The following is a 22038-nucleotide window of genomic DNA, read 5'->3' as shown; positions in this document are numbered from 1 at the left end:
GGTGTGTGCCAGCTGCCGTGCCAGGTCTCAACTGTCACAGCCAACACCCCGGCCAGCATTATTGACAATAACATGCCCACAAAACAGTCGCTCCTGAGAGAGACAGGCCTAGACTCTGGATGTCACTAGAAAGCTTTAAGGAATTAAGATTGACCTTGGCTCGGCTGTTGTGGCTCAGTGGGTGGAGCATCGGCCTGCGGACACAAGGGTCCCAGGTTCGATTCCAGTCAAGGGCAATGTACCTTGGTTGCGGGCACATCCCCAGTAGGGGGTATGCAGGAGGCAGCTGATCGATGTTTCTCTCTGATAGATGTTTCTAACGATCTATCCCTCTCCCTTCCTCTCTGTAAAAAACTCAATAAAATATATTAAAAAAATAAAAAGATTAACTTTGGCCCGGCTGGTGTGGCTCAGTGGTTGAACATCCACCTATGAACCAGGAGGTCACGTTTTGATTCCTGGTCAGGGCACATGCCCAGGTTACGGGTTCCATCCCAAGTGGGGGTGTGCAGGAGGCAGCCAATCGATGATTCTCTCTCATCATTGATGTTTCTATCTCTCTCTCCCTCTCCCTTCCTCTCTGAATTCAATAAAATTTTTTTTAAAAAAAAGAGTGACTTTGAAGCCCATAAGAGCCCCTTGGAGAAATGGCCTGGGACTTGTCCAGTCTCATGGTCCAGGGCAGTCCCTCCAGCACCACTGATGCAGAACAAGCCACACAGACGCCCTGAGCGCCTGCCTCACCACCGTGTACAAACACAAAACGACTCACTCACTGAAACTGCAGATAAAGAGGATCATCAGATCGCCCTGCTTGCTTTCATTCCAGGAAGAGAAACATTGAGCCTTACATCTAACCATCTCCTTGGCTCTCCCTGGCCGGTGTGGCTCAGCTGGCTGAGTGCGATTCTCGGTCAGGCCACACGTCTGGATTGTGCACTAGATCCCCAGTCAGGCAACCGATCAATGCTTCTCTCTCTCTCCCCCCCGTGCCCCGCCACCCTTCTTTTCTCTCTAAAAGTGGACAAAAACGTATTTTTTAAAAATATATTTTATTGATTTTTTTACGGAGAGGAAGGGAGAGGAAGAGAGAGTTAGAAACATCGATGAGAGAGAAACATCGATCAGCTGCCTCCTGCACACCCCCTACCTGGGGATGTGCCCGCAACCAAGGTACATGCCCTTGACCGGGATCGAACCTTGGACCCTTCAGTCCGCAGGCCGACGCTCTATCCACTGAGCCAAACCGGTTTCGGCCCAGCTGGTTTTATTTGCTTCCAAGCTGTATGTCTTATCAAATAAAGTTTTATTGAAACACAGCTGGGTCCATCACTGATACACTGTATGTGGCTGCTTTTGGCTACAACAGAGCTGAGTGGTTCCAGCAGAGATCATATAGTCTGCAAAGCCAAAAATATTTACTCTCAGAAGTTTGACAACCTCTGCCCTCTCATTAAAAGCTAACCCGGGATGGTGTGGCTCAGTTGCTTGGACATCCTCCTGTGCACCAACAGGTTGCCGGTTCGGGCTGCGGGGTGCAGGAGGCAGCCGATGGATGTTACCCTTTCACATCCATGTTTCTCTCCCTCTCCCTTCCTCTCTCTCTAACACTCAATAAAAGCATCTTTTTAATAAAGCTAACATAATGCTGACTCTATGCTCTACAGATGGTTTCCCCCACATGTTTCGTTATATAATCTTCACTGTGACCTTTGAGACCACAAATATCCTGTGTTATAGATGGGGAAACGCAGGTGAAGAGAGGTGAGGCCATTTCCTCAAGGCCATACAGCAAGGGCGGGAGGGGCAGGGCAGAGTCCACTTGGCTTTGCACCCGGCGTCTGTCACTTAGACACACAACTTGAAGAGGGTCCTGTCAGGAACCTGTGTGTCAATCACATTCGGTTCGTCAGGAGCTGGGGCTCCCGGGACAGCCCCCTCCTGATGAACACGTGGGCTATTTGCCCCGCTGCTCTGACGAGTCCCGCAGTGATCATCCTTGTGCTCAGTCCTTGGAGTTCGTGGACGAGCGTTATCTGAAAGCTCAATTCCTAGACTTGGGGTGGCGGGGTCAAAGGGCATGTTCCCGGCGGTGGTTTTGCGTGGCGTTGAGTTCACCGGAGAGGCGGGGAAGAGGAGAACGGGAGGGCCTCCCGGGTGAGAAAGCTGCGCGGAACAGGGTGTGCAGGTGTGAGTCAGGCTGTGCTGAGCGCGGGAGTCCACACGGCAAAGGTGACAGGTGATGGCACGCCAGGGAGAGTGTGGCCAGGGGCCCCGCCTGCCAGGCTGGGCTCTGTCCTGGGGGCACTCGCTCTAAAATTAATTAACAATTTTATTTTATTTTTTTAATTTTGTTCCAGTGGCGGAAAAGTTAGCAGAAGGCGGGGTTTAGGCATCACAGACCCCAGGCGCATCGGCAGGCTGAGCAAAGCCGGGAAGTGCGCCCCCTGGGGGCAGGAAGCGGCGGGTCAGGGCGACGCCTAATTTTTACAGCCGGCTGCTGGGAACTCCGGGGAAGCACTCACGAGCTTTAAATGAAGACACAGGAGAGCAGGGATGCGTTTTTACTAACCTGAAAAAGACACCCGCCGGGCTCTACCAGCCCGCCCCCCAGCGATGGGCCTTTGCGCTGTCTCCAGCTGGGGCTCACCGCCAAGAGCGCGGCTGGGGGCGCCGGGCGCCGCCTCCCCTGGCAGCCGCGTGCACCCACTTCTGCTGGGTACGCGCGAGGACGGGATGTGCGTGTGGCCAGCGTTGGTAGATTCTGCCAGGAGTTTTCCCGAGGGGTTGTGCCGCCCGCTGCAGCCTCCCACAGCGGTGCGTGAGGCCGGGTGGCTGTTCCTGCAACCACACGGGGTGGCCTGGGGAGGGGGCCGGGCGCGGAGGGAAAACCCTCCCACCAGCACCCACGGAGCCCGGGAGCTGCCGCCGCTAACTCCGCCTCCTGCACTGGGCTCAGAGCCACATCTCTCCAACCGTTTCCCTGATACTCCTCCCCGCCCCCCCCCCGCCCCCCCATAGCCTGACTTACACCAACAAACCGGGCCATTAGCGTCGCCCAGCAGGACACCTGGCGTGATCTCATCCTGGCTGCTAGAGCAAGTGGCTGGACCCTGCCAAGCCTCAGTTTTTACATCTGTCAAATGGGGATGATTTTAAAAAGCTGTGTGCCAGTTAAACGTGCTAAGGCCTGCCTTCATTCAGGAATGCCCTAGCTCCGTTGGCGGCAAACTGCGGCTCGCGAGCCATATGTGGCTCTTTGGCCCCTTGAGTGTAGCTCTTCCACAAAATACCACGGCCTGGGCGAGTCTATTTTGAAGAAGTGGCGTTAGAAGAAGTTTAAGTTTAAAAAAAAATTGGCTCTCCAAAGAAATTTCAATCGCTGTACTGTTGATATTTGGCTCTGTTGACTAATGAGTTTGCCGACCACTGCCCTAGCTCACGTCAACGACTCCAGGTTCATGGAGCACAGTGAACCCTCTGAAAATATTCCAGCAAAAGGCACACATTTTTACAGTCGCGATGTGTGCATAAAGCATAACATGTTTTCTTTTAAATTCTCACCAGAGGATATGCTGGTTGCTTTTTTTACAATGTTTTGTTGTTTTTTCTAAAGTATATTTTTTATTGATTTCAAAGAGAAAGGGAGAGGGAGAGAGATATAGAAACATCAACGATGAGAGAGAATCATTGATCAGCTGCCTCCTGCACGCCCTCTACTGGGGACCAAGCCTACTACCCGGGCATGTGCCCTTGACAGGAATTGAACCTGGGATCTTTCAGTCTGCAGGCCAACTCTCTATCCACTGAGCCAAACCGGCCAGGGCTGGTGTTGTTTTTTAATTGATGTTAGAGCAGGAAACATCGATGCAAGTGAGAAAAACATCAATTGGTTGCCTCCCATATGCGCCCTTACCAGGCGACCAGGGATTGAACAGCAACCTAGGTTTGTGCCTTGACTGGGAATCGAACCCACAACATTTTGGGGCACAGGAACAATGCTCCAACCAATTGAGCCCCCTGCTGGGACATAACGTCTTTTCTTTATAACATAGTGTAATGGTCAAGAGCATGGACCCTGCAAACAGATTGCCTGGGTTCAAATCCCAGCTCTCCAACCAACCTGCTGTGCCACCTTAGAATAGTTCCTTAACCTCTCTGGTCCACAGTTTCCCCATTTGCCAGTGGGGGTCAAAACAGTGCCTGTCTCATTAAATTGTGAGATTAAATGAGCTGATACATATAAAGCACCTAGGACATGTGCTTTACCTATATAAGAGCTCAATAAATTGTAGGTATTGCCCAACCGCCGTGGCTCAGTGGTTGAGCATCCACCTATGAACCAGGTGGTGACGGTTTGATTCCCCAACAGGGCACATGCCCAGGTTATGGGCTTGATCCCCAGTCGGGGGCGTGCAAGAGGCAGCTGATCAATGATTCTCTCTCATCATGGATGTTTCTATCTCTCTCTCCCTCTCCCTTCCTCTCTGAAATCAGTAAAAATATATTTTAAAAAAATATATGAGATTCAGAATTCAATGTCCTTGGTTTTATCAGCACACAGCCACATCCATGTATATCTATATTGTCTGTGGCTTCTTTCCTGCCCCTCCCTTGGAGGTGGTGATATTGAAGCGAGAAAGTTAGAAGGTATTTGGGGAAATCTGAGTATGGTTCAATACATCAAAGAAAATTTAAATATCCTGAGTGTAAATTTGACTGTTTGGGGGAGTCTAAATATCTCATGTGAGCGGAATCATGTAGATTTGTCTTTTCTTGGCTGGCTTCTTTCACTTAGCATAATGCCCTCAAGGTCCATCCATTTTGTAGCATATGTCAGAATATCCTCCTTTTTTAAAAAAATATACTTTTATTGGTTTCAGAGAGGAAGGAAGAGGGAGGGAGAGATAGAAACATCAGTGATGAGAATCATTGATCGGCTGCCTCCTGAACGCCCCCTACTGGGGGATCGAGCCCACAATCCAGGCATGTGTCCTTGACTGGAATCGAACTGGGACCCTTCAGCCCCATAGGGCGACGCTCTATCCACTGAGCCAAACCAGCCAGGGCAGAATGTCCTTTTTAAGACTGAATACTATCGCATTGCCTAGACATACCACACTTTGCTTGACCACTCATTAGTCCATCGACACCTGGACTCTCTCCAGCGCCTGGCACATAGTGGGTGCTCCATTGGAACAAATGTATGTGAACGATGTGAGCAGAGACTGTTTGCCTCAGCCATCCATTGCACTGCCTGGCACAGGGCCTGGCACAGAGTAGATGCTCAGCAAACACCCGCCTGCAGGAGTGTCTCTCCCAGGGCCTCCCTGACCCCGCCCTCACCCAGGGGGCGGGGCCGGCCGGGGTGTGTGTGTCTCTCTCTGTGACATCACACAGGCCCTGCCATGCCTCTGGCCTTGGCCCTCCTGCTGCTCGTGGGCCTCAGCGGGGGCTGGGGCTGCCTGCAGTGTGACCACTCGGTGCAGGAGGCCCTGCGCCAGCTGCGCCTCGACCTCATTCCCAGCCGCTTCGGCCGGGAGCACCTGCGGGCCCGCGCGCAGGCCCTGCTGCTGGGCATGGAGGGGCCTTTCTTCAGGGACTACGCCACGAACGTGTTTGTGGGGGAAATAGGTGCGCGCTGGGGCGGGGAGGGTGCCCACACCGTGGAGGGAGGGACAGTGGGGTCGGAGCCAGAGGCTGGGGTGGGAGACACTTTGGGACCACGCCCCCTAGAGGGGGGAGGCCTATCCTGCAGGGAGATGGGGGGGTCGCTTGGCTCTCGGAGGGACCCACTGGACTTCCCTCCCCTCTCTTCCCCAGAGATGTATCACCTGGACCCTGTGGCGCTCTTTGCGAAGAATCAAATAAACAAGTTAAGGGTTGATTCTCTGAGAGGTAGGAACTAAGGGAGAGCCTTTACCCTGCCCCTTCCCCCTCCCCCTCCCTTGCGGCCTGTCCACCAGCTTCCTCTTGACTTCAAAATACAAAGCAGCCCTAGCCAGTTTGGCTCAGTGGATAGAGCATCGGCCTGCGGACCAAAGGGTCCCGGGTTCGATTCCGGTCAAGGGCAGGTCCCTTGGTTGCAGGCTCCTCCCAGGTCCTGTCAGGGCCCGTGCAGGAGGCAACCAATCAATGTGTTTCTCTCACATCGATGTTTCTCTCTCTTTCCCCCCCTCTCTTCCATTTCCTAAAAATCAATGGAAAAATATTCTCGGGAAAAATATCCTCGGGTGAGGGTTAACCAAAAAAAATAAATAAATGAAAATATAAGGCAAACTCACGAGCATAACCTTTGCATAACCTTTACTGTGTGTCTGGTAGGGTTCACAGTGCTTTACTTACAAAAGTCTACCACAGTTTACACAGAGGGGGAGACTGAGGCTCAGCCATGCCCGAAGTCACACAGCTGGGAAGAGAGAGGAGGAACTGAACCGGGGACATCTGGCTCAGACCCTGTATTCCTCACCACCACCCAACCAGGTCGCGGCAGGCACCGTTCAGTTAGTCCTCGGAGATTCGCCTGCGCCTTATGACAGTTCCCCAGCAGAGGGCAGCAGAGGGCAGCAGAGGCCCTGTGGACTGACGGGAATTAGAGGAGCTGGGAGAGAGGGGTCTAAGCCCCAGAAGCCTTGCCCCACCTAGAGGGATGGAACAGGGGGAGGACACTAAGGAAAAGCCCACCCATTTTTAAAAATATATATTTTATTGACTTTTTACAGAGAGGAGAGTTAGAAACATCGATCAGCTGCCTCCTGCACACCTCCTACTGGGGATGTGCCCACAACCAAGGTACATGCCCTTAACCGGAATCAAACCTGGGACCTTGCAGTCCGAAGGCCGTCGCTCTATCCACTGAGCCAAACCAGTTAGGGCGAGCCCACCCATTTTTAAAAAGATGTAAAGCGTGTGTGTGTGTGTGTGTGTGCGCGTGCCAGATGAGAGTTTGTGACATTCAACCCTAACTTCAACACTGACTTCAGCACTGAATTCTTGTCAAAGCCGATTTGGCTCCGTGGATAGAGCCCATGGACGGAAGGGTCCCGGCTTCAATTCTGGTCAAGGGCACGGACCTTGGTTGCCGGTTCCCCGGCGGCCCTGGTGCGTGCAGGAGGCAGCCAATTGATGTGTCTCTCTCACATCAATGTTTCTTCCTCTCTGTCTATCCTTCTCCCAGTCTCTCTAAAAAAATCAATGGAAAAATATCCTCTGGTGAGAATTAACCAAAACAAACAAACAGACAGACAGACAGACAAAAAAACAAACCCACTGAGTTCTTCAGCAGGTGATCTTCTGAGAACAAGGAAGGACGTTCTCATTTTCTTTCCATCCTTGCTGTCCTGGGATCACATCTTGCATTCAGCTGTCTTTTGTGACGCTGGCATTTTTGAAGAGCCCGGGGCCAATCGTCTTATGACTATTCCATTATGTTATTGGGGTTTGGTTACATCCCCCTGCGGAACCAAGTGGCTGGCCTTGGTTACTCAGCCTCCAGCCCCTTCAGCCGTCCAGCTGCTACCACATGGCAAGGCCCTACCATCCATCCCCGTGTTAGCACAGGCTGCGGTGCGGCCCAAGGCTCCCAATAAAGGGGGGACACTGACAGGGAGGGCAGTCCGAGGACTTGAGGTCACCCACGAGGAGTCGGGCAAGAGCCAAACCTTTCTTTGGAATGTGCAGGGTTTGGACAACCCAGGCCTGCGGAGTAACCCTGCACTGCACCCTATAGTCAGTCAAAAGGGGACAAATACCATGGGCGGGGGGAGGAAATGAAGCAGGGACAGGCAATGAGCAGTGCTGGGAGCAGGGGTGGGGGTTGCAATTTAGAGCAGGGCAGAAGAGTCTCGTTGACATGTGAGAAAAAGACAGAAGGTGGGAGAAGTAGCCGTGAGAGGGTCAGGGGTCAGGACTGCAGGCGGAAGTTGAGCTGGGTCTGTGCTTGGCTTATTCCCAGAACCTCAAGGAGGCCAGGGAGGCTGCAATGGAGAGAGGGGGAGGGAGAGGAGTGGAAGAGGAGTCTGAGAGGTAAGGGGGCGGGGACGGGGAGACCCAGCAGCACCTTCTAGGCCACGGTAAGGACCTTTGGCTTCTATTCTGGGTCACGTGGGAGGGTTCTGAGCGGAAGCGTGATGTGAGCGAGCTGACTGAGGTGGAATAGGATCCCTCCGGATGTGGAAACAGATGTTAGCATGGCCAGGGGGAAGGAAGGCTGGAGACCAGTGGGAAGTTACAGTGATGGCCCCGGCAAGAGATGATGCTGGCTGGAACCAGCAGGAGGGTGGCTGTGGAGGGGGTGAGAAGTGATGGGATTTCTGGATCGATCTTGAATATTGAACAGAAAGGACTTGCTGACATGCATGTTGGCAAATTGCATGTGGGATGTGAGAAAAAGGGGTCAAAGATCACATCCAAGGATTTTGGCCTGGCACCTGAATCTACTAAAATGAAGACCAGGGGTTGGGAGCAGGTTTGAAGGAGAATTTTTAAAATATATTTTTATTGACATTTGAGAGAGAGAAACATTGATGTGAGAGCAGAACATAGATAGGCTGCCTCCCGCACACCCCCTACCCGGGATCAAGCCCACAACCCGGACACGTGCCCCAACCAGGAATCCAACCAGCAACCCCTTGGTGCTCAGGACAATGCCCAAACAATTGAGCCACACCGGCCAGGGCTGGAGGAGAATATTGAGGTTAAGTTTTGAACTTATTGAGCTTAAGATGCCTATTTAGACGTCCAAGTGGAGGTCCTGATTGGATAGTTGCATATACACATCTGGACTTCAGTGAGCAATCTAGGAGAGTGACATCAATTTAGGAGGCATCAGTGTCCAATGCTGTCCAATGGAAATACAATGTCAGGCACAAATAGGTATCACATGTGTAATTTTTTATTTTCTAGTAGCCACAGTTTTGTTTTGTTTTTTAAATATATTTTCATTGGTTTCAGAGAGGAAGGGAGAGGGAGAGAGAGATAGAAACATCAATGACGAGAGAGAATCACTGATCAGCTGCCGCTTGCACGCCCCTACTGGGGATCGAGCCCTGCAACCAGGGCATGTGCCCTTGATCAGAATCGAACCCAGGAACCTTGAATCCACAGACCAACGCTCTATCCACTGAGCCAAACCAGTTAGGGCTCTAGTAACCACAGTTCTAAAAAATAAGTTTTTATTGGTTTTTGAGAGAGAAAGGGAAAGGGATAGAGAGATGGAAACATCAATGAGAAAAACATCAATCGGCTGCCTCCTACACGCCCCCTACTGGGGACTGAGCCCACAGCCCAGGTATGTGCCCTGACCGGAAATAGAACCAGGGACCTCTTGGTTCATGGGTTGGTGCTCAACCAGTAAGCCACTCCGGCCAGGCTCTACACATTTTTTAAAAGGTAGAGCAGGTGAAATTAATTTTAATGTATTTTATTTAACCCCATACCTAAAATACTGCCATTTGAACATGCAACCAATATAAAAATGATTTATTGTTATTTTACAATTATCTTTTTTCATACCACGTCTTCGAAACCTAGCATCCATTTTAGATGAACCGCACACACATCTCAATTCAGACTAACCCATTTCCAGTGCTCAGTAGCCATGTGTGGCTCCTGGCTGACATATTGGAGAGCGCAGGTCTAGGTAATCCAATATAATAAAAGGCTAATATGCAAATCGACCAAACTGCAAATGACCAGTCGCTATGACATGCACTGACCACCAGGGGGCAGACACTCAATGCAGGAGCTGCCCCCTGGTCGTCAGTGCCCTCCCACAGGGGGAGCGTTGCTCAGCCAGAAGCCGGACTCACGGAAGCTAGATGCAGGACTTTGCAAGCCATGGGTTTGCCCAGTGGACCCCGAGTAAGACCTGGTCTTGGTACTCCTGGTGAATGAAAGAGAGTTTCCTCGTCCCTTCTCTTTGAAGCGGCCGATGGGATGCTGAGTGCCTCCCAAGGATCTCTCTTTCTCCTCAGATGGGCCTCTGCTGGAAGAGCTGGTGACTCTTAGGAGGAAGGTGACCAAGAAACTCAAGACAGGTTTAAGGTCGTATGAACTAAAAGGTGCAGCATCCCTCTCCACCAAGTCCCCTCCTCGTTATCACTCCATCCCCTTCTCTCACCTTTCCCCCCAAACTCCTCCCTCCCCTCCCCTCCGCCTCAGCCTTCTCTGCCCCTCATTAATATTCCTTCCTCTTCTTTCCCAGACTCATTCCTCCCTCCCTCTCCTGGTTCCTTACTTTGATCAGATTCCCAAATTGCTGTCCCAACTTATCTCACCTCAGCTCTTTTCTCTTACAGCCTGTGATCGGAAAATTTGCCGTGAGTCCTGATAGACTTCTTGTCTATCCCTTCCTGCTCTACCCTTCTCTACCTCCTTACCCACAAATCAAGCCCCATTGTCACACCTACTCCATCTAGTGGGTCCAAAGTTCTAGTGCTTATGGATATCTGATTTTTGAGGGCTTATGAAAGTTGCAACCTGCAAAAGAAAGTACTTTGGGGGAATGTCAGACAGGATAAGAGAGCTATGTCCTAGTAACAAACCCCAAATTTCAGTGGTTTAACAAAAGAAAGGTTTAGTTCTCTTTGACTCAAAGTCCACTGAGAGTTGAGCAGTTCTTCCAAGTGCTGACTCAGGGATCCAGGCTGCACCCGGGTAGTGCCTCCTCAGCAAGCTTCAAAACGGAGAAAGAATTGGGAATTCTGCAGGAACTTTCATAGTCAAGCCTGGGAATTGGCTCTGCATTCCTCTGCCCGCTCTCCATTGGCCAGAACTCAGTCACATGTTCTCCAGCCTACTGCAAAGAAGCCTGGGAAATGTAGTCTTCCTGTGTGGCAGGAAGCTGAGTGAGCATCCAGCCAGTCTATGCCACAGGTGGCTGCAAAATAGGAATAGAGATGTGAAAGCATTCCTTTATAGATATTAAACATGTGTTTAATTTTGATTAATTAAATGTCTACAAACAGAATGTTGGGTTATCTGAACAGCTGCAACTTAATCAAACTCTTCCATCAACTTGTATATATTTTATAAATATATACAAACTAGAGGCCTGGTGCACAAAATTCATGCATGAGTAGGGTCCCTAAGGCCTGGCTGTTGATCAGGACCAATCAGGTTCCTTGCCTGCCCCCCTCCTCCTTCCCTCGCTCCCTCAGTGCCATGTTCCCTGCCACCCCTTGGTGGTCAGCTCACATCATAGCGAGCGCAATTGAACTCCCGGTCTCCCAGTAGAACTCCTGAGGGGACAATTTGCATATTAGCCTTTTATTATATAGGATTATTTTGAATGTGAATCGTCAGTGCATTATGCTCAGCTTGCTCTGCTGCACATGGGACCCCCAAATTCATGAGAGCCGAGGGATTCCATATCCTCTTTCCCCTTCTGTCTTCCCACCCCCTGCCAATTGTCTGATAGCTCCCCTCATCCCACGACTCCCTTTCCCCTTATCCAGACATGCTAACAGAAGATGTCTTGGACTGTTTACATTGCCTGAAGACCAGCCCCAAATGCATGAAAAAGAATGACTGTTTCGGTAAGCTCTTGTGGGTGGTGGTAGACATGAGAGATGTCAGCCAGTCCCAGTGGATATGGGTTTTGGGGTCTCCCACATGCAGCCTTGAATTCTGCCCTGAACTTGCTTACAGTGAGGCCCAGGAGGTGCTTCCACATTATGAAATTCATTTGTCCCTGCTGTTAAAGGGGAAGACTCCTCTGTAACTTGACAATGCATCTACGACCAGAATGGCAGGTGCAAAAAGGTATTTTATTTTTAGCCAATGTCACACCTGGGGAGTCTGAAAGGATATGCTTAATTTATTCACTCATTGAGATTTAAAAAAAAAAATACATATCTTCAGAGCAGAGAAAATAGTACAATGGACCCCCCAATACACATCAAGATTGAATAATCATGGCCCAAGCTGTTTGGCTCAGTGGATAGAGCATCGGCCTGTGGACCTGGATTTCGGTCAAGGGCACATACCTCAGTTGCAGGCTCCTCCTCCCTGGCCTGGGCCCTGGTCAGGGTACATGTAGGAGGCAACCAATCAATGTGTTTCTCTCACATTGATATTTCTCTGTGTCTTTCCCTCTCTCTAAAAATCAATGGAAAAATATCCTCAGGTGAGGATTTAAAAACAAAAAAGATTGAATAGTCATGCTGGACCTTTTCATATGCAGTTCCCTCTCTCTGTCCCACTGCTCCTCTGACTCCCTCATTCAACAAAGTCTCAAACTTGACCTCCTCAGAGAGGATTCCCTAGTCACACTCTTTAAAGTAGAGCTTTCTATCAAATGATCTTGACAATGAATTTTCTCCGATTTGATTCACTTATTTTTTGGCACAGTATTTTAAAAGAAATCGGGCATCATGAAATTTCACCCATTAATAATCTGTACTCTAAAAACAAGGACATTTCCTACATAAGCACAATGCCATTCCCACACTCAACAAACCTAACAACAACTCCTCAATATCAAATAACTCCAAGTTCCTTTTCCAACTTCCCGAATTGTCCCTTCGTTCAAACAGAAGTCCAATGAAAGGACTTCTCATATCACTCAATGGTTAGGTTGTTTTTCACTTCATTATTTAATCTACACGTGTTTTTCTTACTATTTTCCCTCATGACATTGACAAACTGAAAAAGAAAAAAAAAAAAGGAATTTGTCTATTTGCTCCCTTAGAGCGGTGTTTACAACAAATACTTTGAGCGCCCTTCAATGCCCCAAACTTAGGATCAGCAGAATGGCAGACCCAAGTCATGGAGCCCACATTTTGATGGAGCGAAGAGTTAGACTAGGCTTTCTCAACCTTGACACTACTGATATTTGGGGCTGGATAATTCTTTTTTTTATTGATTTCAGAGAGAGAGGGAGAGAGGGATAGAAACATCAATGATGAGAGAGAATCATTGATTGGCTGCCTCCTGCATGCCTCCTACTGGGGATGGAACCCACAACCCGGGCATGTGCCCTGACCGGGAATCGAACCTGGGACTCTTCAGTCCACCAGCCAACACTCTATCCACTGAGCCAAACCCGCTAGGTGTGGGCTTTTATTCTGAACTAGAGGCCCGTTGCATGAAGATTCGTGCAATAGGCCTTCCTTCCCCTGGCTGCCAGCACCGGTTTTCCTCTGGCACCCAGGACCCAGGCCTTCGCTCTGGCCGCAGCGGAGAAGCCAAGCCTCTTCAGTCTTCAGTCTTCAGTTGGGCTGGAGCCTTCAGTCTTTGCTCCGTGCCTGTGTATGCAAATTAACCACCATCTTTTTTGGGTTAATTTGCATACCCACTCCTGATTGGCTGGTGGACGCCATAGAGGCACAGTCGATTTGCGTATTTCTCTTTTATTAGTGTAGATGAGAGATGAGCTGTGGGAGGGCTCTGAGCAGAAGAGGGACATGAGTGGACTAAGGGGTTAACAGGTGCCCCTGGCAGCCACGTCGGGAACTGCAGGGAGGAGAAGCCAGGATCCTGTGAAAGTGAGGATGGGCTAGACCAGGTCAGGAGCCCAGGAGGTGGTTCAGATACTGGATATATTTTGAAGGTTGAGCCAAGAGTCTTTGCTGACAGAATGAAAGGGTGCGAGTGGGAGGTGCAGAATGGCACTCCCAAGGCCACCTTCAGAGTCGCCAGCTAAGATGCAGGCTTCCTTCTTCTCATGAGATTGTCAGCATTTTGCATTCCTCTGTCATGTTCTTGGCAAAGGAGCGAACCAAGTCCCCCTCCCACCCTGACCCCCATCCAATGAGATGCATTTAGCACTGGGCTCTTCGCCGGTTCTTCGCGGAGGGGGGAGGGAAGAGGGGGCAGGGGTGAGTTCATACTGGTATCCTGAGCACCTTGAAAGGTGCCTGGGACACAGACTTCCAGGAATGGATGAATGGAGAGTGAGACCCCAGGAGAGGCCGCGGGCCACGAGGTGGGAAGGAGGCCCAGGTTGCTGCGTGAGCCATGGGTGCGATCAAGGTCAAGGAAGGGTGACAATGGAGGTTCCGGCTGTCAGTCGACAGGCAGCCCCGCACGGCCCTGCAGTACGGCACAGAGAGTGGACACCCGGGGAATCAGGTCCAGCTTGGCATCGTCGTTTCCCTGTGCCTGGCCGTCTTTGCCTTTGGGGTCATCGTGGCTTCGTGAGTCATCCCTGCCCTCACCCAAAGGCCCACTGAGCCCCTCCCAAGTGGCCGAGCACCCTGCAAATCTGCCCAGAGACCCAGATGTCATTGGCTAAGTCAAATAAGGCCGATGATTGGCTGGAAGAATTTTTTGCGGGGGGTGGGGTGGGGGGGACATCTGTTGACATAGAGGGGCCTGCAGTCCTCTTTCTAACCCCCACGCCTTTTCTCTCTGACCAGGGCTGTTACCTACAGGCATAACCGGAAACTCCTGCTGCAGTAGGGTGCTGGTTTGGGGTTTGTAAAGGGGAAAGGAAAAGAAATTTAATAAAGTCTGTGACAGATTTCTCAATGGCTCCATCAGTTCCCGGAGGACCCTTCCCCTAACGGTCCAGCTCTGGACACCAACCTTCAAGAGGGATGGACCACCTACAGGGAGAGTTTGAAGGGACAACCATTCCTATTTGGGGGTGGGGGAGGGCAAAGCGTCCAAAAATGAGGTGACACCATAGTGGGACCGGAAAGGCCAGTCCGGCGGAGGTCAGCGTGGAGAATCCACCTTTCCCTCCCGATCTGAATGCTTAACTGTTCACCCTCTGTTGTTCCTGAAGAGCTTCAGGTGCATTTTCATGGAAATCTTTTGCTGTCGGAACTCCTGCAACTCACTAACCCCAAAGCCGAAAGCAAGTAGATTTGGGTCACAGGGTACCCTTCTGCTTCCGAACCTGCTGGCAGAACTGTTGCTCTCTCATTCAGGATTTAGATCATGAGGATGCTTGATGGGAGGGACTAATTGATTAAAAAAAACCAACAAGCCATGGCTGGTGTATCTCAGTGGTTAGAGCATCGGCCCATGCAGCTAATGGTCTTGGGTTTGATTCCCAGTCAAGGGCATGTACCTGGGTTGCAGGTTCGATCCCCAGCCCTGGTCGGAACACGTTCAGGAGGCAACCAATCAATGTGTCTCTCTCACATTAATCTTTCTCTCCCTCTTTCTCTCTCTCCTCATCTCCCTCTCTTCCCCTCCCTCCCTCTCTTCCGCTCTCTCTAAAAATCAGTAGTAAAAAATCCTCGGGCCCAGCCGGTGTGGCTCAGTTGTTGAGCACTGACCCATAAACCAAGAGGTCACCAGACGATTCCTGGTCAGGGCACATGGCTTGGGTTTCGGGCTCGATCCCCAGTAGGGGGGCGTGCAGCAGGCAGCCAATCAATGATTCTCTCTCACTGATGTTTCTATCTCTCTATCCTTCTCCCTTCCCCTCTTTCTAAAATCAATAAAAACACATTGTAAAAAATACCCTTGGGTGAGTATTCACCAAAAGAAAGGGAGGGGCAGAATTTAGCGGAAGATTCCGTGCCTAGCACAATGTTTGGCCCAAAGCAGGCACTCAGCAAACATTTGTTGAATAAATGAGGGTAGTGGTGTGTGTGTGTAGGGGGGCAGGGGAGAGAAGCCTACAAAGACGGCATTGACCCATGCACCATAAATGCCAGGGAAAGGAGCTTGGTGATTTTCCCAGGGTCTGAATTTGAAACCTCAGCCCTGGCCGGTTTGGCTCAGTGGATCGAGTGTCAGCCTATGGACTGAAGGGTACAAGGTTCGAGTCTGGTCAAGGACACATGCGCGGGTTGCAGGCTGGATCCCCAGTAGGGGGCGTGCAGGAGGCAGCTGATCAATGAGTCTCATCATTGATGCTTCTATCTCTCTCTCCCTCTCCTCTACTCTCTGAAATCAATAAAAAATACATATATTTTTAAAAAGAGCCCTAGCCGGTTTGGCTCAGTGGACAGAGAGTCAGCCTGAGGACCAAAGGGTCCCGGGTTTGATTCCGGTCAAGGGCACATACCTTGGTTGCAGGCTCCTCCCCGGCCCAGGCCCTGGTCAAGGCACGTACAGAGGCAACCAAACGATGTGTCTATCTCACATCGAAGTTTCTCTCTCCCTTTCTCTTCCACTCTCGCTAAAAATCAATGGAAAAATATCCTCAGGTGGGGATAAATAAATAAATAAGTAAAAAGAAACCTCATATATCTTATGGGCCCAGGTAGGTAAAGTGAACATGCAGGCCCCATTCCTGGAGGCTGTAAAAGGCGCAGCTCCATCCAATGGCGGTCCTGGTGAAATGGCCCCAGGGTTTGCAGATTTTCAGATTTTTCAATAGGACCCCGAAATTCAGGTTATGTGAAATCTCTCCATTAAAGTAGTGTGGCCCTAACCGGTTTGGCTCAGTGGATAGAACGTCGGCCTGTGGACTGAAGGGTCCCAGGTTCAATTCCGGTCAAGGGCATGTACCTTGGTTGCGGGCACATTCCCAGTAGGGGGTGTGCAGGAGGCAGCTGATCGATGTTTCTCTCTCATCGATGTTTCTAACTCTCTATCCCTCTCCCTTCTTCTCTGTAAAAAAATCAATAAAATATATATATTTTTAAAAAGTAGTGTGGGCAACTAGCTTTTTCAAACACTGAAGACCAAGACTTGTTTTGCTACCATTCTGAGGTGACAGGAAAATATCTAAAACTGTTGCTTATATACTTTATTTTAGATATTAGCAAAGGAAGTTCTAAGTGTTGATAGATCCCACTGGACTCCCCAATTAACTACATTTCCCAGAAACCTCTGCCTCCCACCATGAGTCCGTTGCCCATAGATACTATATCCCAGTCTAGTTAAAGGTAGAAGGTGTACACAGGAGAGCTGGACTTCTGATTGGCCAAACCATTGACTTCCTTGTTCCAGCCACCTGTTGCCAAGATACCAGTTTTGTTACCTGCCTGGTAAAGTGTGCTTTCAATGGAGAGGTATTCTTTTATTTTTCAATTACAGTTTACATTCAATATTATTTTGTGTTAGTTCCAGGTGTATAGATAGTGGTTAGACCATCATATACTTTACAGAGTGTTTCCCCCCTACCCCATATTTCCAGTACCCACCTGGCCCCATACAAAGTTTTTACAGTACTAGAGGCCCAGTGCAAGGATTTGTGCACAGCTGGGGTCCCTGGCCCTGGCCTGCAGGAATTGAGCTGACACCAGCTCTCTTACATTCCCCTAGGGGTCCCAGATTGCGAGAGGGCAGGTCTCAAGTGATGCACCCCGGAATCGGGCTCCTTCCTCTCTGGTTCCAGGTGAAAGGTCAGACAGTCGCTTAGGCTTTTATATATATAGATAAATGTAGAGGTTTTGAAGAGGTGGAGAAGAGGCTGGGATCTCTAGACCCTACTCCAACCAAGAGGATTCTGGGAATGGTAGTTTCTGGCTCTCCACTGTCTCTGCCTCCCTTTCTTTCCCCACACTGGCGGTGCACTTGCCTGGAGTCCGCAGGTGCTAGTCGCCTTGGCAACAAAGCTCTGAGTGCCCGTGAGGTCACCGTTACCAATGATTGGCTGGGGCAGGGCAACTGTAGACCCGTCCACGATGCTCTACTTCACACTCACATGCGTTGGTGGCCACACCGAAGCTCACTCCAGGAAAGGTGCTGGCTGAGGGGTTGCAAGCTGGTGTCCCCCAAGTGCCTTCTGCTTGGGTAGTGGTGTTGTTTTGGATTTTAAAATGTCTTCAAGCCACTCCCTTACCTTCTTGGGAATTTCCTGGGAGCGATGCACGATGCAATAAAGGTATAATTACATTGAGCATCAATTATAGCGTGATGAGAACTCCCAGAGAGCGCAGAGCATGCAGCGGGAGAGACAGACGGTCACCAAATAATTACAACTCAACAATTATGATACTAGCAGCTCTAGGATTCTGGAATGTTCCTGTGGGAACCCAGGGAGGGCGTTGCCACCTCCAGCTGGGCCGGGTGGGAACCGGAGAGACTGTCCTACAGGAATGGCTTGTTCTCGCTCTGTCGGGGGGACCGCTTGGTAAAGTAGGTGAGTGTCTAACCACTATGCTGTACACCTGAAATGAATACAAAATATTGAATGTCAACTAATTGAAAGTAACGTTTCAAGTGTCCTTATAAGAGCAGGAAGAGACACCAGAACTCACCCTCTCTCTCTCCTTGTGCTCACGTACCGAGGAAAAAGCATGTGAGGACACAGTGGGGTGTGGCTGTGTACAGACGAGGGAGAGAGCTCACACCAGAGAGGCAGTCAAGCAAGGCAGACCCAGGGCTCATGGGCTTCAAGTGCCAGGCTAAGGCCTCCACACTTCCCTGAGGGGGACGCTGAGCCAGGGGAAGCCCGGGGTGTGCTCTGGAGCTGTGTGGGGGACAGACTGGAGAGGAGACACGGGCGGCCACAAGGTGTGGAATGCGACTGGAATAAGCTTCCAGCCAGGGCCAGAGTCACGGCAGGAGAGGACAGCAGACCCGGGAACCTGGCAGTGAAAAGAGGGGGCTGTCCTGAACCTGCCGGCTGTGGCTGGGTCTCCAAGCCATGGAGATGCAAAGGCCCCCCAGGGCTGGATGACACCCCGTTACAGGGTGGTTGTGCCAGTTTAATAAACTAGTGAGGCCCACTGCATGATGTCTGCGTTAGATCTGATCAAATAATTGAATCAACACCCCTTCCCCTGGGAACTGACCTGTGGACCCCTTCACAACGGACACTCCCTTTTGCTTAGACCACATGCCACTTGCTAAGACCATTATCCTTCCCCACGGACCTTCCTTGGATCCGGACCCGCCCAGAGAAGTCACTGCCCAGAAAAAGCCCGCCTAGAGTCCTTTAAAATCTCTGACACCCTGTCCCTGGGTGCCAGTGCCATTCTGGGGCTCAGCCCATCTGGTTTTCCAGATGACCTAATAAATGCCTAACTCTTTACCCCTTTTGGCCTCGTGCATTCCTCCTTTGGAGACCCTAACTGTCAGAAGTGACAGCTGTTATTTTATTCTGGCAACGGTCCATCTGGCTTTTATTCACGTGCATGCATATATTCTACATCTTTATACACATGGAAGCTATGGACCTTTGCAGTTTTGTTCTTTTTTTAAAATATATTTTATTGATTTTTTTTTTTACAGAGAGGAAGGGATAGGGATAGAGAGCTAGACACATCGATGAGAGAGAAACATTGATCAGCTACCTCCTGCACACCCCCTACTGGGGATGTGCCTGCAACCAAGGTACATGCCCTTGACCGGAATCGAACCTGGGACCTTTCAGTCCGCAGGCTGACGCTCCATCCACTGAGCCAAACCAGTTATGGCTCTTCATCTTTTAAATGAGAATAATAAGATTATATTACAAAGGATGTTCTGGGTTTTAAGTAACAGAAAACTTACCTCAAAATAGCCCAAGAAAGATAATTAACTAGCTCAAGCAGCCAAAAGGAACAAAAGCAAGGTATTCGTCCTGTTTATCCTAGTACTTCAGGATGCTGTTGTGGAGCGATCGTGACCAAATGACCACTGGAGTCCAAGCCAATTGAAATTTAGGGAGCCTTTATTAGCCGGCCGGCGACTGCTCAGCCTTCCTCCAGGCAAGGAGTCCAGAGAGCAGCCCCAACCTCAGGTGCAAGGTAGCTTTTAAGCACCAAAACTACATCCTTGTTGGCAGGCTAAGTGGAACAATGGCAACCTCAAACAAAGCAGTTTTCTTAGCTATATTGGCACACTGTAAAGGCAGTAAACCCACATCCTAGGCACTCAGGCTAGCAATATCCGTACAGCTAAGCTACTGGCATCCTGTTTTGCAAGGTGCAGCTGGGTTTCATGGTCAGGGAAGTCATAGGGAAGTGCAGTTAAAATTTTTCCACTCTCTAACAGATGCCTCAGTGGCAAGTAAAAGAAAACCCCACCTCAAGTTTCCCAAATACTGAAGAAATCTACAGGTGGCTATACATTAAATATTTATCTGCAATTTGCTTGAGACTTATATGGCTTTTATTTCACACTAGAGGCCTAGTGCACGAAATTCATGCACGGGTAGGGTTTCTAGGCCTGGTCAACGATCAAAGCCCATCTGTTGGGTGACTGGTGGGGCGATGTGTGTGTGGTGGGGGGTGGGCGCCAGCTGGCACGCGCCTTGGCTGGCCTGGGGCATGCAGGCTGGGGGCAGATCCTGCATTGAGCGTCTGCCCTCTGGTGGTCAGTGCATGTCATAGCGACCAGTCATTTCCCCATTTGGTCAATTTGCATATTAGGCTTTTATTATATAGGCTTTACATTCTCAAGTAATTATTTTTCCTGATCATAATCACCCTTTCATTCTAATCTCAGCCCCTTGTCTGTTTACATTATATCAGTTATCATAATTTCCTATTATATGTCTATTTACTGCCTGCTCTCTGTGTCTCTGAAGGCAGGGTCCATGTGTGTCTTTCACCACTATATCCCCAGCAGCTACAGCATTGCCTGGGACATAGTAAGTTCTCAAGAAATATCAATTGATTGATGTACTTCCCCATCCCCACCTGCTCTACCCGGTTTTCCTCCCTTCCTTGTGCTCCAACATACTCATTCCATTAAGTTTTATGAGCACAGCACGCTCTTTTGTTGCACAGCCATACTTCTTGAAGGTGTCTGCAATGAAGGGTGCTCTTGCCTAGAGCCATTGCTTAGATAGTTGCTATGGAGACCACTCTTCATTTCCACAGTTGTCGGTTGCCCTGAAGATGGACGCTGGCGCTGGTTAGTTTTCAGAATGTAGCCTGTCTAGAGGAAACGAACTGTGTAGCCTTCTTCTCCTTCTCCATCCCGCCTCCTGAAGCCAGAAGAAGCCTTTGACATCCGTGTACCCCAAGCGAGAGTCGCCCTGGACTCCAGGGCTCCTTCCAGCCTTTGCCGGCTTCAGAGGGCCACCGCCCAGAGAAGCCCGAATCCCAGGGGGATCTGGGAAGTGTAGTTCATGAGGCGCAGAGGCGTGGGGGCTGCGCACGCAGCGTCGCCGCAGTGGAGACACACCTATGGGAAGCGAACCAGAGGTCCAAGCCTCAATTGCCAGGTACTTGAGTACCCCGTCTTTGGCCAGAAGAGCGGTTTCGGGGGCCTAGGCCACCTAACGAGATTGAGAGGCGCGAGAAGCTAGCGCCGGCCAACGGGGCACCCCCTTAAGGCTGGCTAGCTCGCGGCCTGAGGCCAGGCGGGGGCAAGATGAGAGGCAGGAGAGGGGAGGGTGAGGGCGGGGCTATGAGCAGGGCTCGCGCGGGGATTGGCTGGTAAGCGCAGGAGGCTTGAGCCAATGAAGCCGTAGTGAGCGGAACGCGCTGACGTTCGTTCTGTGAACGCTGGGACCCAGGACCCTTCTTAAGGCTTGGAGAGAATTGGGGGGTTTCGTCCAGGTTGGTCACTGCTCTTCTCTTGCTCTTGGTTTGGGGACTCACTGGCTGAATTGAATGGTGTGGAGCCAGCTTAGTTTCTCAGGTTGTGTTTTCTAAGCTCCCTTTCTAAGGAAGTAAATGTTTAGGATAAATCTATTATTATTGTTTTATTAGTAATACATTTTCAATTACTTCTTGCTAGGTGTCGTGCTAAGGTCGAGGTTAAGCACTAGGGTTCCAAGTTTATAAATACTAATCTTACAAAATAAATAATTAAAATTTATAGTAATGTGTTGAGTGCTTATTATGAGCCAAGGGTAGTTAGTGTTGAAAAAAATACGGCGTTAGTTTTAGTGCTAATAATTACTAAAAAGTATTCATTATACTGAAGCAGCTCATATTTATGCATCTTGGGTGCCAGGCACGGCTCTAAACATTTCCCGCGTATTTAATCCTCACAACCTCCCAGTGGAGTACCTACTATTGTTATTGCTGATACATATGAGGAAACGGGCTCACAGGGGTGATGGTGCCGCCCAGCGTCAGGAGCTGGTAAAGGACCGATCAGAGTCTGCCTTTAGCATAGTGGTTAGGGGGTCCCAAGCCTGGAGCCTGACTGCTTAGGTTCAAATCCTGCCTCTAGCATTTTCACCCTAAACAACAGGTCAACAGGGGCAACTTAACTCTTTGGCCAGAGTGTGTCCTTAACTCTTTG

At 50.1% G+C, this 22038-nt stretch overlaps 1 protein-coding gene across 3 annotated transcripts; it reads left to right on the top strand.

The window, feature by feature from the left end:
* Window positions 1–5408: 5408 nt before the first annotated feature.
* IZUMO2 (IZUMO family member 2) lies at window positions 5409–14467 on the top strand. 3 transcript variants are annotated; one of them, XM_028129418.2, is made up of 7 exons: window positions 5409–5634; window positions 5824–5898; window positions 9975–10061; window positions 10299–10319; window positions 11457–11537; window positions 14012–14138; window positions 14361–14467. In XM_028129418.2, the coding sequence occupies exons 1-7, from the start codon at window positions 5409–5411 to the stop codon at window positions 14401–14403; spliced, it is 660 nt and encodes a 219-aa protein (XP_027985219.2). In that variant the 3' UTR covers window positions 14404–14467. The 3 variants fall into 3 exon arrangements, with proteins under 3 accessions (XP_027985219.2, XP_027985220.2, XP_027985222.2); XM_028129419.2 differs by lacking the exon at window positions 14012–14138; XM_028129421.2 differs by lacking the exons at window positions 14012–14138; window positions 14361–14467 and adding an exon at window positions 11650–11733.
* Window positions 14468–22038: the final 7571 nt, after the last annotated feature.

Source organism: Eptesicus fuscus, chromosome 21 (genome assembly GCF_027574615.1).
Source record: "Eptesicus fuscus isolate TK198812 chromosome 21, DD_ASM_mEF_20220401, whole genome shotgun sequence".
Taxonomy (NCBI): Eukaryota; Metazoa; Chordata; class Mammalia; order Chiroptera; family Vespertilionidae; genus Eptesicus; species Eptesicus fuscus.
Note: the sequence above shows the minus strand (reverse complement) of the source record. Positions and strands in the feature narration are given on the sequence as shown.

Coding starts and splice junctions, on each gene's coding strand:
- IZUMO2 (XM_028129418.2), top strand. CDS start 5,409: ATGCCTCTGGCCTTGGCCCTCCTGCTGCTCGTGGGCCTCAGCGGGGGC. Junction 5,899..9,974: donor AAGGGTTGATTCTCTGAGAG/GTAGGAACTAAG, acceptor CTTTCTCCTCAG/ATGGGCCTCTGCTGGAAGAG. Junction 14,139..14,360: donor TTTGGGGTCATCGTGGCTTC/GTGAGTCATCCC, acceptor CTCTCTGACCAG/GGCTGTTACCTACAGGCATA.